This window comes from Rana temporaria, chromosome 9 (assembly GCF_905171775.1).
Source record: "Rana temporaria chromosome 9, aRanTem1.1, whole genome shotgun sequence".
Lineage (NCBI taxonomy): Eukaryota > Metazoa > Chordata > Amphibia > Anura > Ranidae > Rana > Rana temporaria.
The window spans coordinates 65159632-65179033 of NC_053497.1; the positions used below are offsets into that span (position 1 = coordinate 65159632).

At 46.9% G+C, this 19402-nt stretch overlaps 1 protein-coding gene across 2 annotated transcripts in view; it reads right to left on the bottom strand.

Moving 5' to 3' along the window:
• LOC120913610 (kelch-like protein 13) overlaps positions 1 to 15602 on the bottom strand; it is a 114185-nt gene extending 98583 nt beyond the window's left edge. The window contains exons 1-2 of one of the 2 annotated variants that reach the window (XM_040323685.1): positions 15401 to 15602; positions 15231 to 15304 (exon numbers count right to left, since the gene is read on the bottom strand). In XM_040323685.1, coding sequence (XP_040179619.1) covers positions 15231 to 15283 — 53 coding nt within the window. In that variant the 5' untranslated portion in view covers positions 15284 to 15304; positions 15401 to 15602. Of the gene's footprint in view, positions 1 to 15230 lie in introns of both variants that reach the window. The other variant, XM_040323684.1, reaches the window with a different exon arrangement.
• Between the last annotated feature and the right edge of the window lie 3800 nt (positions 15603 to 19402).

The window sequence follows — 19402 nt, forward strand, 5'->3', positions numbered from 1 at the left end:
AGGTGCTTTATGCTCCTGCAGAAAAAAATATATAAAAAAAAAAAATATCAGCAAGTACAAATACTGTAGTTGCTGACTTAATATTAGGACACTTACCTGCAGGGCTGTGGAGTCGGAGTCGGGGGAAATTTTGGGTACCTGGAGTCGGAGTCGGCAAACAATGCACCGACTCCTACTAAATTTAGATTGGAATAAAAAAATAAAAAAAAGCAAGTTTAAATGTCCCAATTCACAAAAAGTTATAATTAATTACTTCTCTACTGTAAGAATAAAGACCAATGCATGCAGTGCCTCACGTAACCGCAAAATGAACACGTTAAGTGACCGTGAAGAAGCATGCTTTTCATGTGCTTCACTATATGGCACGCAACTCACAATTAGGAGCTGCAATACTTATACTTTCCATAGTGATGTGTTCTGCTTTTACAGGGAACGCATGTTAGAGAACCAGCAAGTGTCCAAATAAAAAAATTCCAACAGGAGTTTTATAAAGCACTAAAAGAAGTTGAAAAGTATGATCGCTCATCAAAACTTACTGTTGAAGAAGCCATCCTTGTCTATCCAGAGATCGTTAGTGATGTGGCCAGAATAGTTACTGCAATGCCACCCACCCAAGTCAGTGTCGAAAGATTATTTTCAGCCCTAAAAATAATAAAGCCCTGGTTCACACTGGGTACGATTTAGAACGATTTGAGATGCGATTTGACATGTCAAATCGCATCTCAAATCGGCATTAATTGTCGGCAATGGCACTGTCCTAATCAGTGCGACGCCGCATCTGCGATTTCAAAAAGTAGTTCCTGTACTACTTTTTGCGATTTCGGGCTGCGATTTACATTAAATTGCGGCCAAAATCGCAGCCGCGAAATCGTGGTAAAATCGCACATTTTACCGCGATTTTGAATTCGCAGCAGTGTGAACCTAGGCTCAGTCTGACTTAAGAGCCTCTATGAAAGAGGATCTGGCAGAGGCAATTCTCTTCCTTAGAACTCTACATTGAATTGATTTGCATTTGCTAAGCCTATAACTACATTTCAAGATTAATATAAACCATTTCTAGGTTTTACAGATTTTGTTTTTGGTTCATTATAGATAAGCTTTGTTTTTGTTCTAAAACAACCAAATAATGTGGTTTGTATTTTTGAACTGGTAAAAATCCTGTTCCTGATGTTTATGCCTGCTGCTACTATCCAGCCACTTGATTGTTTTCATTGTGTTTGTCTTTTGCTTAAACTGTGCAATACAGTAGACTGTTGGCTTCCCAGCCAGTAGTCCTGTGGTAGGTTGCGTTTCTTTCCCTCAAGGAATGTATAAAATACATTCGCATATTAATACAGAGGAGTCGGAGTCGGGGAGTCGGAAATACATAAAACTGAGGAGTCGGAGTCGGAACATTTATCTACCGACTCCACAGCCCTGCTTACCTGTCCATGAATTAAGCTGCGTCTACACAGCAAGTTACCTACTGCGATCTGATTGGGCCAGCTGCAGAGGGAAGGAGGAGGGGGACCGAACATTTGAATGAGTTTTCTGCGAAATGGGAGCAGGTACCTGTTAAAACCAGATACCTGCGCCCCCAAAAAAGGTGCCAAATATGTCAGCGGAGGGGGGAGAATGCAGACAAGCGAAGCTTTACCTTTCAGTGAAGCTCTGCTTTAAGGCCGGATTAACACTATTGTGAATGGCTCTTCATCTAGCCAGTTCACATATCTCCGATGTGGCTCCCGCGCAAATTTGCACAGGAGCCCTGTGCATCTTTTGGTTTGTTTCAGGTCTGAATTCAGCCCAAAATTCAGGCTAAAAATCAGACCGTGAACGGGGATACACAGGACCCCTGCTGGGAGCTGCATCGGCCTAAAACTTCAGTCCAGGTGTTAGCCAGAAAATTAAGTGTTCACAACTAAGGGTCCTTTCACACTAGCGGACTGTTCGTCCGCTCATTACAAGTCCGTTAACGGACTTGTAATGAATCCCTATGGGAACGCGTCCGTTAGCGGATGGAGCATCCGCTAGCGTCCGTCGGGATCCGCTTTTCCGAACGGAAGAAACCCTATTTTTCTTCCGTTCGGCGTAATGGACCGGATGCAGACGGACAGACGGTCCATCTGCATCTGGTCCCCCATAGGGGACAGCGGAGCAGAGACAGGGCGGTCCCTGCACTGTGTGCGGGGACCGCCCTATCTGCCGACAGATGAGCGGGGATCCCCGCTGAGCTTTGGCGGACACACGGAGCGGACCCAGAAACGGTCCGCTCCGTGTGAAATAGCCCTTAAAGGATCACTAAAGGAAAACATTTTTTTTGCTGAAATGACTGTTTACAGGGTATAGAGACATAATAGTTAACCGATTCCTTTTAAAAACGATTACAAATAGATAAAAATCAATCATATAATGCGCTTCTTAGATGCAAAAACGAAACTGAAACTAGTTTAGTCTTTGCATGTTATTTCATGCCTCTGTGCTGGACAGTGCCATAGAGAGTCATGGCTAGGAAAACGAAACTAAACTCTCCCATGACTTTTTTCATACGGAGCCAGACAACCAGGAAGTGTCCAGAACAGAGCAGTTTTACAGCAACATCAGAGCAAAAACGAGCAATGAGGACATGAAACCAGGACTGCAGTAAGGTAAAGGAAGCTATTTAGCAAAAAAAAAAAAAAAAAATCCTTTAGTGACCCTTTAAGACTTCAATGTGTTTACAGGTAAACACAGGTAAAGATGAGACCACAAGGAGATAATCAGAAGATTTAAAGTAGTTGTAAAGGCTGAAGGTTTTTCTAGAGAGCATCGGCTCTCTGGGAACTCTCCCTCTGCATTGGCTCCTGCTGCTGTCAATCACAGCCAGTGTGCCAATGAGGAGAGGGGTGGCATAGTCAAGCCACAGCTCCATAACTGAGTGGACGTACAAAGCAGTGGCTCGGGAGCATGCCTGTTCGAGTGTTCCCATTCAAATCTCTTTGCTCTGGGGGCACTCAACAAGAGGGGAGGGGCCAGGAGCGTTGGTGGAGGAACCGAGAATAGAAACATCAGGTCTGCTCTGTGCAAAACCACTGCACCGAGCAAGCCCTTTAAGGGGTATGCTATGCTGGGAGATGGGGTGGGGCTTAAAGCCACATGACCGCTGTGATTGGCTGTCACATGAGCAAAAATAGTCCCAATCGACAACTTTCTGTGAGCCGCCAGTCACGCGCAAGGAATGCATTCTCGGCACAGAGGTTACAGGTTTTTTTTATTTATTTTTTTAAGTCTTGAATATCAATTTAAAAACGTATGTGTCTGCTGATGGGCAGTTAAAGTACGCGTGACAAGAAAGAAAATGGAGCTGCCAATGCTGGTTTCCTTCTGAAAATGCCAGCTGCCTGGTTGTGTCAATAGCTCCTCCTGCCCGAGTCTCCTGTGAGACGAGGAAGTGGATAGAGAAGACCTGCAGCCGGGCACAGCGCTGGATCGCTGACAGGCTCAGGTAAGTGTTTAGAACCAGGTTAAAGAAAAAGTACACTGTGTCTTGTGTTGCCCCCACATGACAGACACCAATTTAGCATGTGTGGTGCGAGTGAAGCCAGGCTTCTGACTTTCCAGTGTGACAAGTTTTGGTTGGAAGGAGAACAGCAGTAGCCGAGTGACTGTCTCAGCAGAACATTCTACAGTATCTGCGGAAATACAACTTTCCCTCGTAACTGTCAGTATGATGGCCTGTTCTCACTTTCGCAACTTAAGAGAAAAATTAATGAGTGTCGCTGTAGGGGGGGGGGGGGGGGGGGGGGGGGGGGGGGGGGGGGGGGGGACACAATTCCCATGTAAAGAAACATGAATGTAAATTGAGTTCAACAACAGAATTCAACCTCTCAGCACAATGCAGTGTATTTTTCTAAATTCCTCAATGCTGCATTGTTAAAGTAAAACAAAAACTATAAATATTTTATATTGCAGATTAGCAGTCCGTGGATGCATTGGCTGTGTGTTTTTATTTTTAAAAGCAAAGAACATTTTTATCAAATACAGATACTACCGGTTGATTTTGCTTGAAATTCAGTGACCTTGTCACTTTCTGGGAGAGAAACAAAGCGGGGTTCCGCCAAAATGTTTTTTTTTTTTTAAGTCACCAGCTACAAATACTGCAGCTTCCGACTTTTAATATTAGGACACTTACCTGTCCAGGGCGCACCGCGATATCAGCCCCAAAGCCGATCTGGCTCTCGGGTGGAGGCACCGCCATCTTTGGTGAGGGAATCAGGAAGTGAAGCCTTGCAGAAGAGGGGCAGAACATGGCGTAGATCGCCCACAGATACTGCAGCGATCTATGCCCAGAAATGGGAGCAAATAACTGTATTAGGCCCCATTCACACCTGAGCGTAGCATTTTTGAGCGTTTTTCCGGCGTTTTGTCGCACGTTTGCATACAGCGTTGGCCGACATTTTTGAACTTTGACGTTTTTTATTTTAGCCAATAGGAAAAATTATCATCTCTTTCATCACTTGTTGCTATGTGTGTAGATTTTTTTTTTTTTTATCTTCTTCCTGGGTGAATATTCTATTTCACAGAACAGATTAAAGCGACAAAACGCCTGTAGAAGCGCTTGTTTTCACGCTAGACGCTTGAATCGAGCGTTTCCATTAGTTTCTATGGGAATACAAATGTTCAAAAACGCCCAAATCAGCCCAATTCAAGCGACAAAAAAACGGGGTTACTTACCGGTAACATCCCTTTTCCTGGAGTCTTTCAGGACAGGTACTGTAGAGAGAGACACAGGCTCCTCCCCTCACAGGAAACACCGCCTTCCAATTAAGAATTTAAGCCTCATCCTCCCTCAGCTCCTCAGTTTTTTCCAGAGTACCTCCGGCCAGCTGGGGAGACACAAGAACACGTCATAAAAGTATAAAATTACATCTTACCTGACGGCCTCGTCTGATGAGTTTCCATAATATCCCCTACAACAAAAGAGGGTGGGTACCAGTGCTGTCCTGAAAGACTCCAGGAAAAGGGATGTTACCGGTAAGTAACCCCGTTTTTCCCTGTTCGTCTTTCAGGACAGGTACTGTAGAGAGGATAAGCGAGCACCTTACCCTAGGGTGGGACAACTGCTTGCAGTACTTTGCGTCCAAAAGCCTGGTCTTTGGTTGAAAGTAGGTCCAGTCTGTAATGTTTTACAAACGTTGAGAAACTAGACCATGTTGCAGCCTTGCAGATCTGCTCCGGGGAAGCACCAGCACACTCTGCTTGGGAAGTTGCTACTGCCCTGGTGGAATGAGCCTTGATACCCTGTGGAGGCTCTACTCCCCTAGAAGAATAGGCTAGAACGATGGCTGCCCTTAACCACCTGGCTATCGTGCGTCTAGAAGCCCTAGACCCTTTCTTGGACCCAGAAAACAAAACAAATAGTGAATCAGCTTTCCTGAACTGACTTGTGTAACCCAAGTATTGTAGGACACACCTCCTAACATCTAGGTTGTGAAACTTGTGTTCCTGTTCCCTCACAGGATTTGAACAAAAAGAAGGCAATGTTATTTCTTGACTTCTGTGAAACTTAGAAGCTACCTTTGGTAGAAAAGCCGGATCTGTCTTAAAAATGATGCGATCCGGAAAAACTTGAAAAAAGGGGACCCTAATAGATAGGGCCTCGAGTTCGCTCACTCTCCTGGCAGTAGTGATCGCTACTAAAAACACTGTTTTGAGAGTGATCACTTTTAAACTACATTTGTCTAAAGGCTCAAATGGTTCTACTGTAAAGGCTTGAAGAACCAATGAGAGATCCCAAACTGGGAAGTTGGAGGTTTTAACAGGTCTCCGTCTACTCAAAGCCTTAAAAAATCTAGAGACCCAAGGGTCAAATGCTAGTTGTTTTTCAAAAAATACACTTAGCGCTGACACCTGACCCTTCAGCGTGCTAGTTGCCAACCCTTTATCAGCTCCAGCTTGAAGAAATTCTAAAACAGCCACAGAGCTGTTGACACTGAATGAGCTTTCTGCACACCAGATGTTAAACCGTTTCCACACTTTTTGGTAAATGGCTTGCGTCTCCTTCTTTCTACAGCTTAGGAGTGTTTCAACCAAGCGTTCTGAAAACCCTTTGCCCCTCAGCAGCTCTTCCTCAGAAGCCAGGCTGCCAGGTTCCATCTCTCTACCTGCGGGCAGCAGATTGGACCCTGCAAAAGGAGATCCTCCCGAATTGGTAGAATCCAAGGAGATTCTATCGATAGATTTTTTAGGATAGAGAACCATGGTCTCCTGGGCCAATGAGGTGCGATGAGAATGAGTGTTGTGTTCTCCCCCTGCAGTTTCCTCAGGACTGCTGGTATTAGAACCGGAGGGGGGAAAGCATAACACCTGGAGAACTTCCAGGTTTGGGCCAGAGCGTCCACCGCCAGAGCTCCATCCCATCTGTTTAGGGAAAAAAAGAGCCGAGTTTTGGCATTTTCTCTTGAGGCGAATAAATCCACCTCCGGAAGACCCCATCTTTGAGTGATCGCTCTGAAAACTTCCTGATTCAGAACCCAATCGCCCTCCCTCAGTTTCTTCCTGCTGAGGAAGTCTGCGACCTGATTTAATTCTCCCTTCAGATGTATGGCTGAGAGGGACAAGACATTGGCCTCCGCCCATATGAGAATAGATTTTGTCAGATCCCATAAGGACTTGCTCCTGGTGCCCCCCTGCTTGTTGACATAAGCTACTGCCGAGGAGTTGTCTGTCCTGATTCGAACATGCTGTCCCTGCAGCTCCTTCTGAAAGGCTTTGAGGGCTAACTCTATCGCTTTTAGTTCTCTCCAATTCGAAGATTTTTGCGAGTCCTCTTTTGCCCAGCGACCCTGTGTCAGAAGGGAGTCCAGGTGTGCTCCCCAACCGGAGCCACTGGCATCTGTTGTCACTGTTCTGGAGATCGGGGAGATCCAATCCAGGCCCTGTAAAAGGTTCGCCCCCTTCCTCCACCACCAAAGGGACCTCTTGATGTGAACCGGTATGGATATCAGGGAATCCAAGGATTCCGGTTTGTGGTCCCAAATGTTCAGTATGAACAGTTGTAGAGGTCGGAAATGCAGACCCGCCCACTGTACTGCAGGAAGACAAGATGTTAATAACCCCAGAGCTGACATGACTTTCCTTATCGGAAGCTGGCAACTGCTCTGAAGAAGTGATATTACGTTGTCCACCTTCTGAACTTTTTCTATTGGGAGAAAAGTCATCTGTCTGGTTGAGTCCAGTACATATCCCAGAAAAGTGACTCTTTGGGAGGGTGTCAGGCTGGATTTTTCCAGATTGAGTAACCAACCTAGGTTCTCCAGAATCCCCTTTGCAACCTGGAGGTCCTGGGACAACCGTGTCGGAGAGTCTGCAAAGAATAGCAGATCGTCCAGGTAAGCTATCACCAGGATGCCCTTGAGACGTAGAAAGGCTAGTACCTCCACCATCACTTTGGTGAATATGCGGGGGGAAGAGGAGAGCCCGAAGGGGAGTGCTTTGAATTGCAGGTGAAATATCCCCTCTCTGGACCTCACGGCCAGTCTGAGAAATCTCTGATGGCATTCCGCTATTGGGATATGTAGGTAGGCATCCTTTAAATCTATGGATGCCATGAAGCAGTTCGGAAGGAGGAGTGTCCTCACGGAATAGATGGAATCCATCCGAAACCGTTTGTACGTGACCGAGGTGTTTAGAGGTTTTAAATTCAGTATAAGCCTGAATTTCCCTGAAGGCTTGCGGACCACAAATATGTGGGAGTAGAAGCCCTTTCCTATCTCCTCCGATGGAACCCGAACTACCACCTCCTGATTCTCCAACTCCTGAAGAGAGGAGATCAGAGCCACAGATTTCTCTTTGCATTGGGGCAAATTGGTGACTAAGAGTCTGGATGGGGGGGGACTTGAGAACTCTAGTCTGTACCCTCTCCTTATGATCCCCAGCACAAATTGGTTGCTGGTGATCGTCTCCCATTGTGGGAGAAAGGCCCCCAACCTTCCTCCCACCTTGACTCCGTCATTGAGGTTTTTGGGGCTGTTCAGGAGCACGAAAAAGTGCCCCGGCACGGCCTTTCCCTTTTGGTCCCCAAAACTTTTTCTTTCCCTCAGGTTTGGGGACTTCCACCTTCTTTTGGGTCCAGAATTTTTTCTTTGTCTGTCCCCCAAATTTTTTCTTTAAGGGGAAAGCCTTCTTCTTGTCGGCTGTACGATCTAAGACAGCCTCCAAGCCTGGCCCAAATAATAAGTCTCCTGTAAGGGGGATCCCGCACAATTTAACCTTTGAGGCGCTATCCCCCTGCCATGTCTTGAGCCAGAGAGCTCTTCTTGCAGAATTAGATAGAGCTGCAGATCTGGCAGACATGCGGATTGACTCTGCTGAGGCGTCCGCTACATACCGTACGCCACTCAGTAAAGTTGGAAAAGAGGAAAGTATAGTCTCTTTTGGCGTTCCGGCCTCAATATGTGCCTTAATTTGTAAGAGCCAATGCTCTAAATTACGGGCCACCACTGTTGCTGCCATAGCTGGCTTAAGGTTCCCCTGGGAAGCATCCCAGGACTTTTTTAATAGCGAATCCATCCGCCTGTCCATGGGGTCTGAAAGGACCCCCATGTCCTCAAACGCCAAGTCCGTATGTCGGGATACCTGCGAAAAGGCGGCATCTAGTTTGGGGGATTTGTTCCATACTGAAGCCTCCTCTTCAGAAAAAGGAAACCTCCTCTTCAAAGAGTTTGAGAAGAAAGGTTTCCTCTCTGGGTCCTGCCATTCTTTTTTGATGGCATTGACCAGTACTTCATGGACTGGAAAAACCCTTTTCTTTTGTTCTCCCAAACCACTGTACATCTGGTCATGGAGTGACAGTGTCTTTTTCTCCTCAATTATCCCTAAAGTAGCGTGGATAGTTTCCAATAACTCTTCCACCTCTTCAAGGGAAAGCTTGTAGCGAGAGACCTTTGAGGACCCTGCCTCTGTCTTCTCACTATCTGACTCCTCTTGGGAGCTAGAAGCGGCACTGTCTTGCTCCTCCTCAGCATCCTCTCTGATATCCGCAGGTTTCTCTCTACTCCCAGAGGGAAGAACCTCAGGATTCGGTGGAATTACCTGTTGCGCTACAGAAGGGCTGCTTTGGGGCAATTGAAAATTAGCAAAAATATCTTTAAACGATTGAAAGGTGCCAGAAAGCTCTTTCATAGAAGCTGCTAATTCAGATGCCTGCTCTGCCTCCCTTTCTTTAACCAGCCCCTCAATACATCTCCTGCAAAGTGCTTTGTTCCAACTCTCACTAAGTGAAGATCTGCAGGAAGGGCATTTCTTCCTGCTGTGGGCTGATTTTTCTGTGGATTTCTGAAAAACACAGAAGAAAGTGGAGGCTAGATTAAAAGAGAGACCAGCGCATAACACAGGTAACCACCAGGAGTGTTCTAGGACCAACCACCACCAGGGTTCCAGACACACTACACTAACAAACTCCCCGACCACCAGGAGAAGAAAACAAAAAAATCACCAGTGAAGCTGTACAACATGATAAGGGAACACCACCCCAGGGTTCTCCTTACCTTAGAGTGGCTGGTGCTGTCGTCATCCGGAGGTGCACGGGAAGCCTCTGCTTCCGACATCTCGCTGAGGAATGTGGTCGCGACTGCCTGCCAAAACGCCGACCCTACGGCTGAGAAGAAAGAGGCCGCACCAGCCCAGCGTCAGGCCTTTTCACACTGCAGCGTCCGGGACCAGTGACGCGTATCCGGCGGAAGTGCCCGCCCCCCCCGGAACTGACGTCACTCGTCATCCGGTCCGGCCCAGCTCCTGGCCGACTGTGAAATCTCACAGGGAGCGTGCACCCCGCCTGCAGCGCCACCCCTGTGCGTTGAGTGAATAGGCCTCCGCGGCTGCATCCACCCCAGGAATGTCCGCGGGACGCTACACGGCGATGTCCTGGGTAAGTGACTTCCCCAGTCAACCAGGACGCCATGCGTTTAAAAAATAGCCCTGAGCCCAGGGAGAACAGGTCCCCCCTCTCAGGAAAACTGGCCTCAGCTTCCCCAGCTGTCTGGCCCTTGGCCCCCAGCGGTGTCTCCCCTCCGGAGGAAACACCATAAACTGAGGAGCTGAGGGAGGATGAGGCTTAAATTCTTAATTGGAAGGCGGTGTTTCCTGTGAGGGGAGGAGCCTGTGTCTCTCTCTACAGTACCTGTCCTGAAAGACGAACAGGGAAAAGGGTCCAGAACTTGTTTGAGCTTCAGGCGTTCAGCTTCAGGCGTTTTGGAGTGGAGATAGAAACCATCTCCATTGAGAATGGATTTTTCCCCTCTAGCATTTTACAGCTTCAGGCTACAAAACGCTCAGGTGTGAATGGGCCCTTAGTTATCCGAAAAGCAATAGTTGCTTTTTTGGGTGGATCGAGCCGGTTCACACAGGGGCAACACGACTTCCAGCACGACTTTGGGAGGCAACTTGGACACGATTCGAGTATGAATCATCAGGCAACTTACAAGGCAACTTCAAGTCGCCTCCAGGACAGGAGGCTTTCCAGTGGCCAAACAAACAACAATCAGCTCTGTGGCAGGGAGGGGGGTTTGCCTGAGAAATGTACGTTATCTTCCTGTAAAGTTGCTTCAGTTAAGACAGTGATCCGACTTCTGAGGCAACTTCCATTGAAATCTATGGGTACAAGTTGCCTACAAGTCGGATTGAAGTCGTACAGGAACCTTTTCTGAAGTCGGAGCGACTTCAGTAGTGTGTATTAAGACGGCTCCATTCACTTCCATTGATTTCCTCAACTACACGACTTGGGGCAACTTCAAGATGGATCCCAGGTCACCCCTGTGTGAACCGGCTCGAACTCCACTTTAAATCGCAAACAATGTTATCTTCTTTCTGTAAACTACAAACCTCCACCCCATGTAAAAGATAAACAAATAAAGATGTGTGTGTGGCAACCATGGTTCCCTCAATAGATACACTGGAGAAGTTAACATATTCATACAGGGAGGAGAAGTGTGTTATTCACACGATCACCAAGTGAACAATAAGGAGAAACGAAAGCCAATGCAGCCACCTCATCCAAGTACTGGTATGCTGCAATATTTAACATTTTTGCATTTACAAACACTTTAAGGATAGGTCTAGACCTAGTTACGGTATATAGTTAGGTTGAAAAAAGACACAAGTACATCTAGATCAACCAAATTGCGTCTGAACCGTTGCTCCTCTGAAATACAATCAGTGTTTCCACTACTTGTTAGAGCCATCCGACAGGTGGTGAGGAGGCAAAGTGACCCCCGCCCCCCAAATGCATGTTTTAACCCCATAATTGCTGCACAAACATGCCACTATCATGTGCACTGCATATGGTTGTAGCACCAACTCATTCTCTTCAATAGGTCATGTTCAGAAGGCTTGCTGCCCGCTGAGCTCAACATGATGGATATGCGAATACCCCCATCCGCTGCATTGCGGCCTAAAGCAGAGTTCCAGTAGTTTTTGTGTTTATTAAAAGTCAGCAGCTACAAAAAGTGTAGCTGCTGACTTTTAATAAAACAGACACCCACCTGTCCCAGGATCCAGCTGCCCCGAACCCTCGGTTCTCTCCCTCGTCTCTCCCCAGCATCACAAGCGTGGGCACCCGGCTCTGACAGCTTGCGGCTTCACAGCCGGGTGCGCACTGCACCTCCTCAATGGCCAGGCAATCTTCTGGGACGTCTCCCAGAAGATTGCAGGGAGGGAGGGGGAAAGAACTTCCACTCGAGTCACCTAGGTGGCAGGAGCGGAAGTGGGAGCTGTGTACCTGTCAAACCTATGTAACCAATCCGCTTCCCAACAAAAATTACACACCAAAATGTGGCATGCAAGGGGGTGAGGAGTCCTTAAAATTAAATTTTAGGGTGGAACTCCCCCCCCCCCCCCAACCACAAGACTAAACAAGCCCTAAATAGAATACTCCACTGTAGCTGTGGGACATCAAGAGGGTTATTTACTAAAGCTGAAGATTACAAAATCAGCTTCAGTTTATATTGCCAAAGGTAGTAAACCCAGGACCCTGCATTCACTAGATCTGATCTCCCTCAGTGCACAGAAAAGCAATTATTTTAGAAAAAAAAAACTGCTAAATACCTTTTCTCATCAGCAGTATTTAGCAGTCTTGTGACTTCTATCATCGTCAGGCCAAGCACTGGTTAAAGCTTGTAGGAGGAGAGGTTTTCATTCTCCTCTGACTGTCCTATGAGGCTGCGTGCCCCCGACCCTCTGTTTGGACAGTGCTGATTTGCCCTGTGCTAATCACATGCACCCTCCAAAAAATAAAAAAATAAAAAAAAAAACACTAGCAAAACACACCAAACAGCATGTGCAGAGTAACTCCACAGCTCTGTAACATCAGCAGATGGACTGGTGACAGTGGAAGAAGGGGAGGATCAAAGAAGACAGAATCAAACAGCCTTTTTATGCAATGCCTAGGGTTAAACCCTTTAGGCTCCACAGTGAGTATAAGAAGCATGCTTTACTGTATATAGTCTTATTTTACGGTTGTGGGTTTAGGAACACTAATTGAACAAGCTGTGGTTAGCAGCCGATTGGCTACCATGCACAGCTGCACCAGACCCAGAAGAGCTCCAGTTCTACTAAATCTCACCCCAAGTGTCAGCAATGAAGGAAGAGGACCGACTTTGGCAATTGTAGGTCTAAAAATATCAGCAATGAAGATGACCGACTAGAACAGTGAATGGACAACAAGTCTCAGCACTATACACAACTGGCTGTAGTAGTTTTTAGAACAAAAAGTGTAGCAATAATTGAACAGGCCTGACTCTAGTAATCAGAAGACTAAACGCGTCATCAGCACTAAAGAGGACTAGTTGTGGGACTACAAGTGTCAGCTGTGAATGAAGAGGCCCAACTCTCGCCAGTTCATTGGACAAAAGATGCCAGCACAGACTAAGGACTCTCTGCCAATCATAAAACTACCAGTGTTGGCACTGAAGACGGTCTATTAAATCACTGGACTACAAGTACCAGAAGTGAAAGAAGAGGCACAATTCTCATCAGTTCAATGAACAAATGGCACTGAAGAACGCATGATCCATTAATCCTGGGACTACACGTGGGGATGCACCGATATATCCGCCGAAAATAGGATTCACTGCACCGCTAACTACAAGTGTCAGCACTGAAGAGGACTGGCTCTATTGCTCATGGGACTACAAGTGTCAGCACTGAAGAGGACTGGCTCTATTGCTCATGGGACTACAATTGTCAGCACTGAAGAGGACTGGCTCTATTGCTCGTGGGACTACAAGTGTCAGCACTGAAGAGGACTGGCTCTATTGCTCACGGGACTACAAGTGTCAGCACTGAAGAGGACTGGCTCTATTGCTCACGGGACTACAAGTGTCAGCACTGAAGAGGACTGGCTCTATTGCTCATGGGACTACAAGTGTCAGCACTGAAGAGGACTGGCTCTATTGCTCATGGGACTACAAGTGTCAGCACTGAAGAGGACTGGCTCTATTGCTCATGGGACTACAAGTGTCAGCACTGAAGAGGACTTGCTCTATTGCTCATGGGACTACAAGTGTCAGCACTGAAGAGGACAGGCACTATTGCTCCTGGGACTACAAGTGTCAGCACTGAAGAGGACTTGCTCTATTGCTCATGGGACTACACGGAACCTGGTTGTGGAAGTTTTAGGACTACAAGTGTCAGGACCAAAGAAGCCTAGCTTTACCAACCATGGGACTAGAAATACCAAGACTTACAAGGATGGTCTCTATCATGGGACTACAAGTACCAGCACTGAAGGAATTGGCCCAACTCTTAATGGTCCATTGGGCAAATGGCATCAGCACTGACAAGGACTGTCTGTAGTAGTTGTAGGACTAGAAGTGTCAGCACTGACAAGGACTGTCTGTTGTAGGACTAGAAGTGTCAGCACTGACAAGGACTGTCTGTTGTAGGACTAGAAGTGTCAGCACTGACAAGGACTGTCTGTAGTAGTTGTAGGACTGGAAGTGTCAGCACTGACAAGGACTGTCTGTAGTAGTTGTAGGACTAGAAGTGTCAGCACTGACAAGGAACTGTCTGTAGTAGTTGTAGAACTAGAAGTGTCAGCACTGACAAGGACTGTCTGTAGTAGTTGTAGGACTAGAAGTGTCAGCACTGACAAGGACTGTCTGTAGTAGTTGTAGGACTGGAAGTGTCAGCACTGACAAGGACTGTCTGTAGTAGTTGTAGGACTAGAAGTGTCATCACTGACAAGGACTGTCTGTCAAATCCTACTAGACAACTGATTCTACCAATATCTCTTTTTGATGTTATGATATGCAATGTACCCCACATATGTTCTTACCCACCATTCAATAACTTTGTACTGACATCTATCTTTGTCAACCTGTATGATTGTCCATGTATTACTACTATTATTTTCTTCATTGAAAATTTTCAATAAACTTTTGTAAACAGAAGTGTCAGCACTGACAAGGACTGTCTGTAGTAGGACTAGAAGTGTCAGCACTGACAAGGACTGTCTGTAGTAGTTGTAGGACTAGAAGTGTCAGCACTGACAAGGACTGTCTGTAGTAGTTGTAGGACTAGAAGTGTCAGCACTGACAAGGACTGTCTGTAGTAGTTGTAGGACTAGAAGTGTCAGCACTGACAAGGACTGTCTGTAGTAGGACTAGAAGTGTCAGCACTGACAAGGACTGTCTGTAGTAGGACTAGAAGTGTCAGCACTGACAAGGACTGTCTGTAGTAGTTGTAGGACTAGAAGTGTCAGCACTGACAAGGACTGTCTGTAGTAGTTGTAGGACTAGAAGTATCAGCACTGACAAGGACTGTCTGTAGTAGTAGTAGGACTAGAAGTATCAGCACTGACAAGGACTGTCTGTTGTAGTTGTAGGACTAGAAGTGTCAGCACTGACAAGGACCTGTGTAGTAGTTGTAGGACTAGAAGTGTCAGCACTGACAAGGACTGTCTGTAGTAGTTGTAGGACTAGAAGTGTCAGCACTGACAAGGACTGTCTGTTGTAGTTGTAGGACTAGAAGTGTCAGCACTGACAAGGACTGTCTGTAGTAGAACTAGAAGTGTCAGCACTGACAAGGACTGTCTGTAGTAGTTGTAGGACTAGAAGTGTCAGCACTGACAAGGACTGTCTGTAGTAGCTGTAGGACTAGAAGTGTCAGCACTGATGGTGTCTGGTGGAAGGAGCAGTGTTAGGATCAGTCATGTCATGTCATGTGGGGGGGGATCTCCCCCTGGTGCATCCTGTATCCCCTTCCCCCTCACGTACCTGTCGTGTAGCCCGATACACAGCAGCTCCCCCCTGGGCACAGGGTAGTCCATGTCTGGCCGCCAGCACAACGTCTGTCAACAGAAACGAAGAGTGAGCAGCCAGTTCCGGCCCAGACCGGTCACCCCGGGCGCCTCCTCCGTACCCCACCCCGAGCACAAACTTCCTACCGGACACCTCGCCGCTGCCTCACGGTCACGCCGACCGAGACACCGCCTCACAAAACTTCTTCCTCCGCCACACAACAAACTGTCCGGCCGGGGCGGGACGACGGGGCGCGCTCCCGCTTTCGAGCGCGCGCTCCTGCCGTAAGCGCTTAGGCCTAGCTCGGTGACGTCACCACACACCCCGCTCAGCAATCACAACAATAACGAACAGGTTGAGTGTCCGGGGACAGCGAGAAAGGGGCGGGGCTTATTGCTGGGTTTCTATCTGATCAGGGCCAATTATCCAGAAGCTCATTGGAGGAGTGCGGGGTTGTAGGCGTGGTCTCGTGGCATGCCGTCTCGCTGATTGGATGGTTGGTGTTCAGCGAGGCTTGGAAGCTGCTGATGCTGCATAGGAAGTATGAAGTGAGCTAAAATTAGCTCATTGGGTATAGCCAGTGGCGAGAGAATAGGAATGATTGAATCCCCGTGTCCTGTAATGTAGAACAGGCTGGATGCAGTGTATAGTATAGCCACCTACTGCTAATTCAATCATAGTGCAATTCACATATGTAGAGCACACTGATCACTCTGCCATTGTCATCAGATGTCAGCAGAACACTCACCCGATCAGGGGCGGACTGACAACTCACGGGGCCCCCGGGCAATAGAAGATTGGGGCCCCCGGGCAATAGAAGATTATGGGGCCCCCGGGCAATAGAAGATTATGGGGCCCCCGGGCAATAGAAGATTATGGGGCCCCCGGGCTTACAGATGGCCACCACGCCAGGAGGCAGTACAGAGGCGGGGCAGCTAAAATCTCGGGATTTTCACATCAAAAGCATGTCGGTTTCGGACATATCAGGGACAGATGTAAAAAAAAACACAGATTTTTACATACTGTCCCTGGTTTTACTGAGCCTGGCAACCCTGGTGGGGCCCCCTAGTGGCATGGGGCCCTCGGGCAGTGCCCGAGTGCCTCAATGGTCAGTCCGCCCCTGCACCTGACCCATGTCATTTCATTGACCACAACTTATAGGGCACGTTCTATTGATACGCTGGCGTAATTTTAAATTTCCTGCGTCGTTTCTTTGTTTTGTATCCACAAAACAAGATATGACAGCATCTGGGATCGATCCGACAGGCGTACGTCTTAGTACCCCGTCGGATCAGAGATGCAATTTTTTGGCGGCCGCTAGGTGGCGTTTCCGTAGAAATCCGCGTTGAGTATGCAAATTAGCTATTTACGGCGATCCACGAACGTCCGTCCGGCCAGGCACATTTTTTTACGTCGTTTTCGTTCGGCTTTTTCCGGCGTATAGTTAAAGCTGCTATATGGTGGCGTACTCAATGTTAAGTATGGCCGTCGTTCCCGCGTACAATTTTGATTTGTTTACGTCGTTTGCGTAAGTCGTTCGCGAATAGGGATTTGCGTAGAATGACGTTACCGTCGTAAGCATTGGCTTGTTCCGGGTTAATTTCGAGCATGCGCACTGGGATACCCCCACGGACGGCGCATGCGCAGTTAAAAAAAACGTTGTTTACGTCGGGTCACGACGTATTAACATAAAACACGCCCCCATTACATCCATTTGAATTCCGCGCCCTTACGCCGCCAGAGATACACTACGCCACCGTAACTTACAGCGCAAATTCTTTGTGGATTCGAAAAAAAAATAAGTTGCGGCGGCGTAGTGTATCTTAAATACTCTACGCCCGGCAGGAAGATGCGCCCAGGTACGTGGATCTACCCCTCAGTGCGTGGAACGCCTGATCCTGTATAATCAATGCATAACCTGTCGTGAAAGTGCACAAGAGATTAATTTCTGTAGGAACGCTGATGATGAAATGAAGCAGGCTGTCCTAGGATGGTTCAGGCATAATGACAAATCTTTCTATGATGAAGCTTTCCAGCCATTGGTTAAATTCTGGGATAAGTGTATAAATGTAGCAGGGGAGTACCTCGAAAAAATAAATGCAGTTTTCACTCCTTGAAATGTGTTATTTTATTATATAAACGCAAAAGAATACAGGCTTTTATACACTTGAGAAGGAGGTTCCCCCTCCTGATCATACTACTCTAGCAATACAAACTGTAATCAGAAACATAAATTAACATGATCTAATTAAAGCGGAGTTCCGGCCACAATTTCACTTTTTAAATATAAATACCCCTGTAATACACAAGCTTAATGTATTCTAGTAAAGTTAGTCTGTAAACTAAGGTCCGTTTTGTTAGGTTTTTACAGCATTTAGACACTTTATAAAATAGAAATTGACTGGGGCCATCTTAAGTGTGGGCATCATGAAGCCAGACTGTATGACTTCCTGGATTTTAGCCTTGCAGATCTCGCTCATGCTCAGTGCTGCACAAGCAGTGTAATAGGTTTCAGATCAGGTTTCAGCACCTGTACTGTCCAAGTCACATGATTCTTCGAGACTGGGGAGTGCACAGACTCCTGGAAAGTTACACCCACTACATTCCCAGGAGTCTGTGCAGTGTAGGTTAGGAAGCTTAAGCACCTAGGTGCAGGAAGAGAGAAGATTAACTATTCTGCCTAGCAACAACACTTTGAAGGCATCTAAAAAAAAATGTTTTTTTCTTAAAGGACTAATGACATTTTTTTAAAACTACTGATGTAATGTTATATTTATGGGTGGAACTCCACTTTAACTAGTCATTTAACCAGCCTAGGGGACTCAGGTTAGACTTTCCGTCTTCTAGCTCAGAAGACACAATACACATTATCATAAGTATAACACAGAACACCTTCACACAATAACAGGAGCCCCTAGTAGCAGACGGACCGGCTCCTACATTGAAGACCATGAAATCCATATCTAAGAAATGCTTTGATTAATCAGGGATTGCAGATGGCATGACAACAGTCTACAAAACTTTTACAATGTTCCATCATTTTCTCCGTCACCCTGTGCCCATAATAGACACAGGAGGTGCATGGAGAGCTGAAACAAGGGTTTCGCAACCTCTCCAAGGGATTCTGGGTTCCATGAGCCCCCTGCCAAAAGTGACTCCTGTCACAATAATCACTTTACTGCAACAGCATAAATGGGCCCTAACTCAGGGATCTCCAAATTATTGAGCTCATTGTCCCCTTGAATGAAGTTTCAGATTGTTTATTTTCCCCAGACATTTATTATATGAAAATATTTAATAAACATTACTTTAAATAGGAGTACTACAGATAATAACAGATAATGATAGCAATGATATCCTTAAAATACTGTAGAACCTTCCTCTTGGTATCAACAGCTACTACTATGGTTATTGCAATGCACATTTTTAGTAAGCAATGAGTTCTTTGGTACCACTCCTATCACTATGGGTGTTCTCCTATCACTATGGGTGTACTTACTGGCTCTCCAAAAGAGTTTAAGATGGTGGGGCAGTGTTGCCAACCCTATGTTTTTTTACCAGTAGCAAGTAAAAAATGCACACTTTTCTCCGGCCAGTAAATGCCAGTGACAGGAAAAGGTTGCCAGTAAATAATATGGCTGTGACACTCGACTCGGAACTCCACAAGCACAGTTCTGGTCCGGAGCCAGCCGAGACCATCCGAGGGCCTGCTATAGCAGCCCTCAAAATTTCCACTCGCCTACTAGCATTTGGCGAGTGGATTTAAGCTGGGGGCGAGTGATGACAGGGCTGCATGACAAATGTCCCTTCAATCTGTGCCTACACTTAGAGCCCCGATGAGATTGGCGGTCGAAGAGGAAAGGTGCATGCTCGGGAAAAGTAGTCTGGTGAGCCGCGCACAGGCAGAGCAGTACACAGGTGCTCTCCTTACAATTCTCATTAAGCCATGGGACCCAACAGTATGACCTCTCTGAGCCTGCCCCCCTCCCCCCGACCAATGTAGCTGGAGAGCAGAGAGCAGGAAGTAATGAGTCAGGTGGAGGATTGCGAAAATTACCACTCTGGGTGTCCCAGGTAGGCAGTGCAGCGCTCACTGAAAGTTGCCATGACATGAGAGCGGCAGCCTTCCAGTTTGTGCAGTTTTCTTC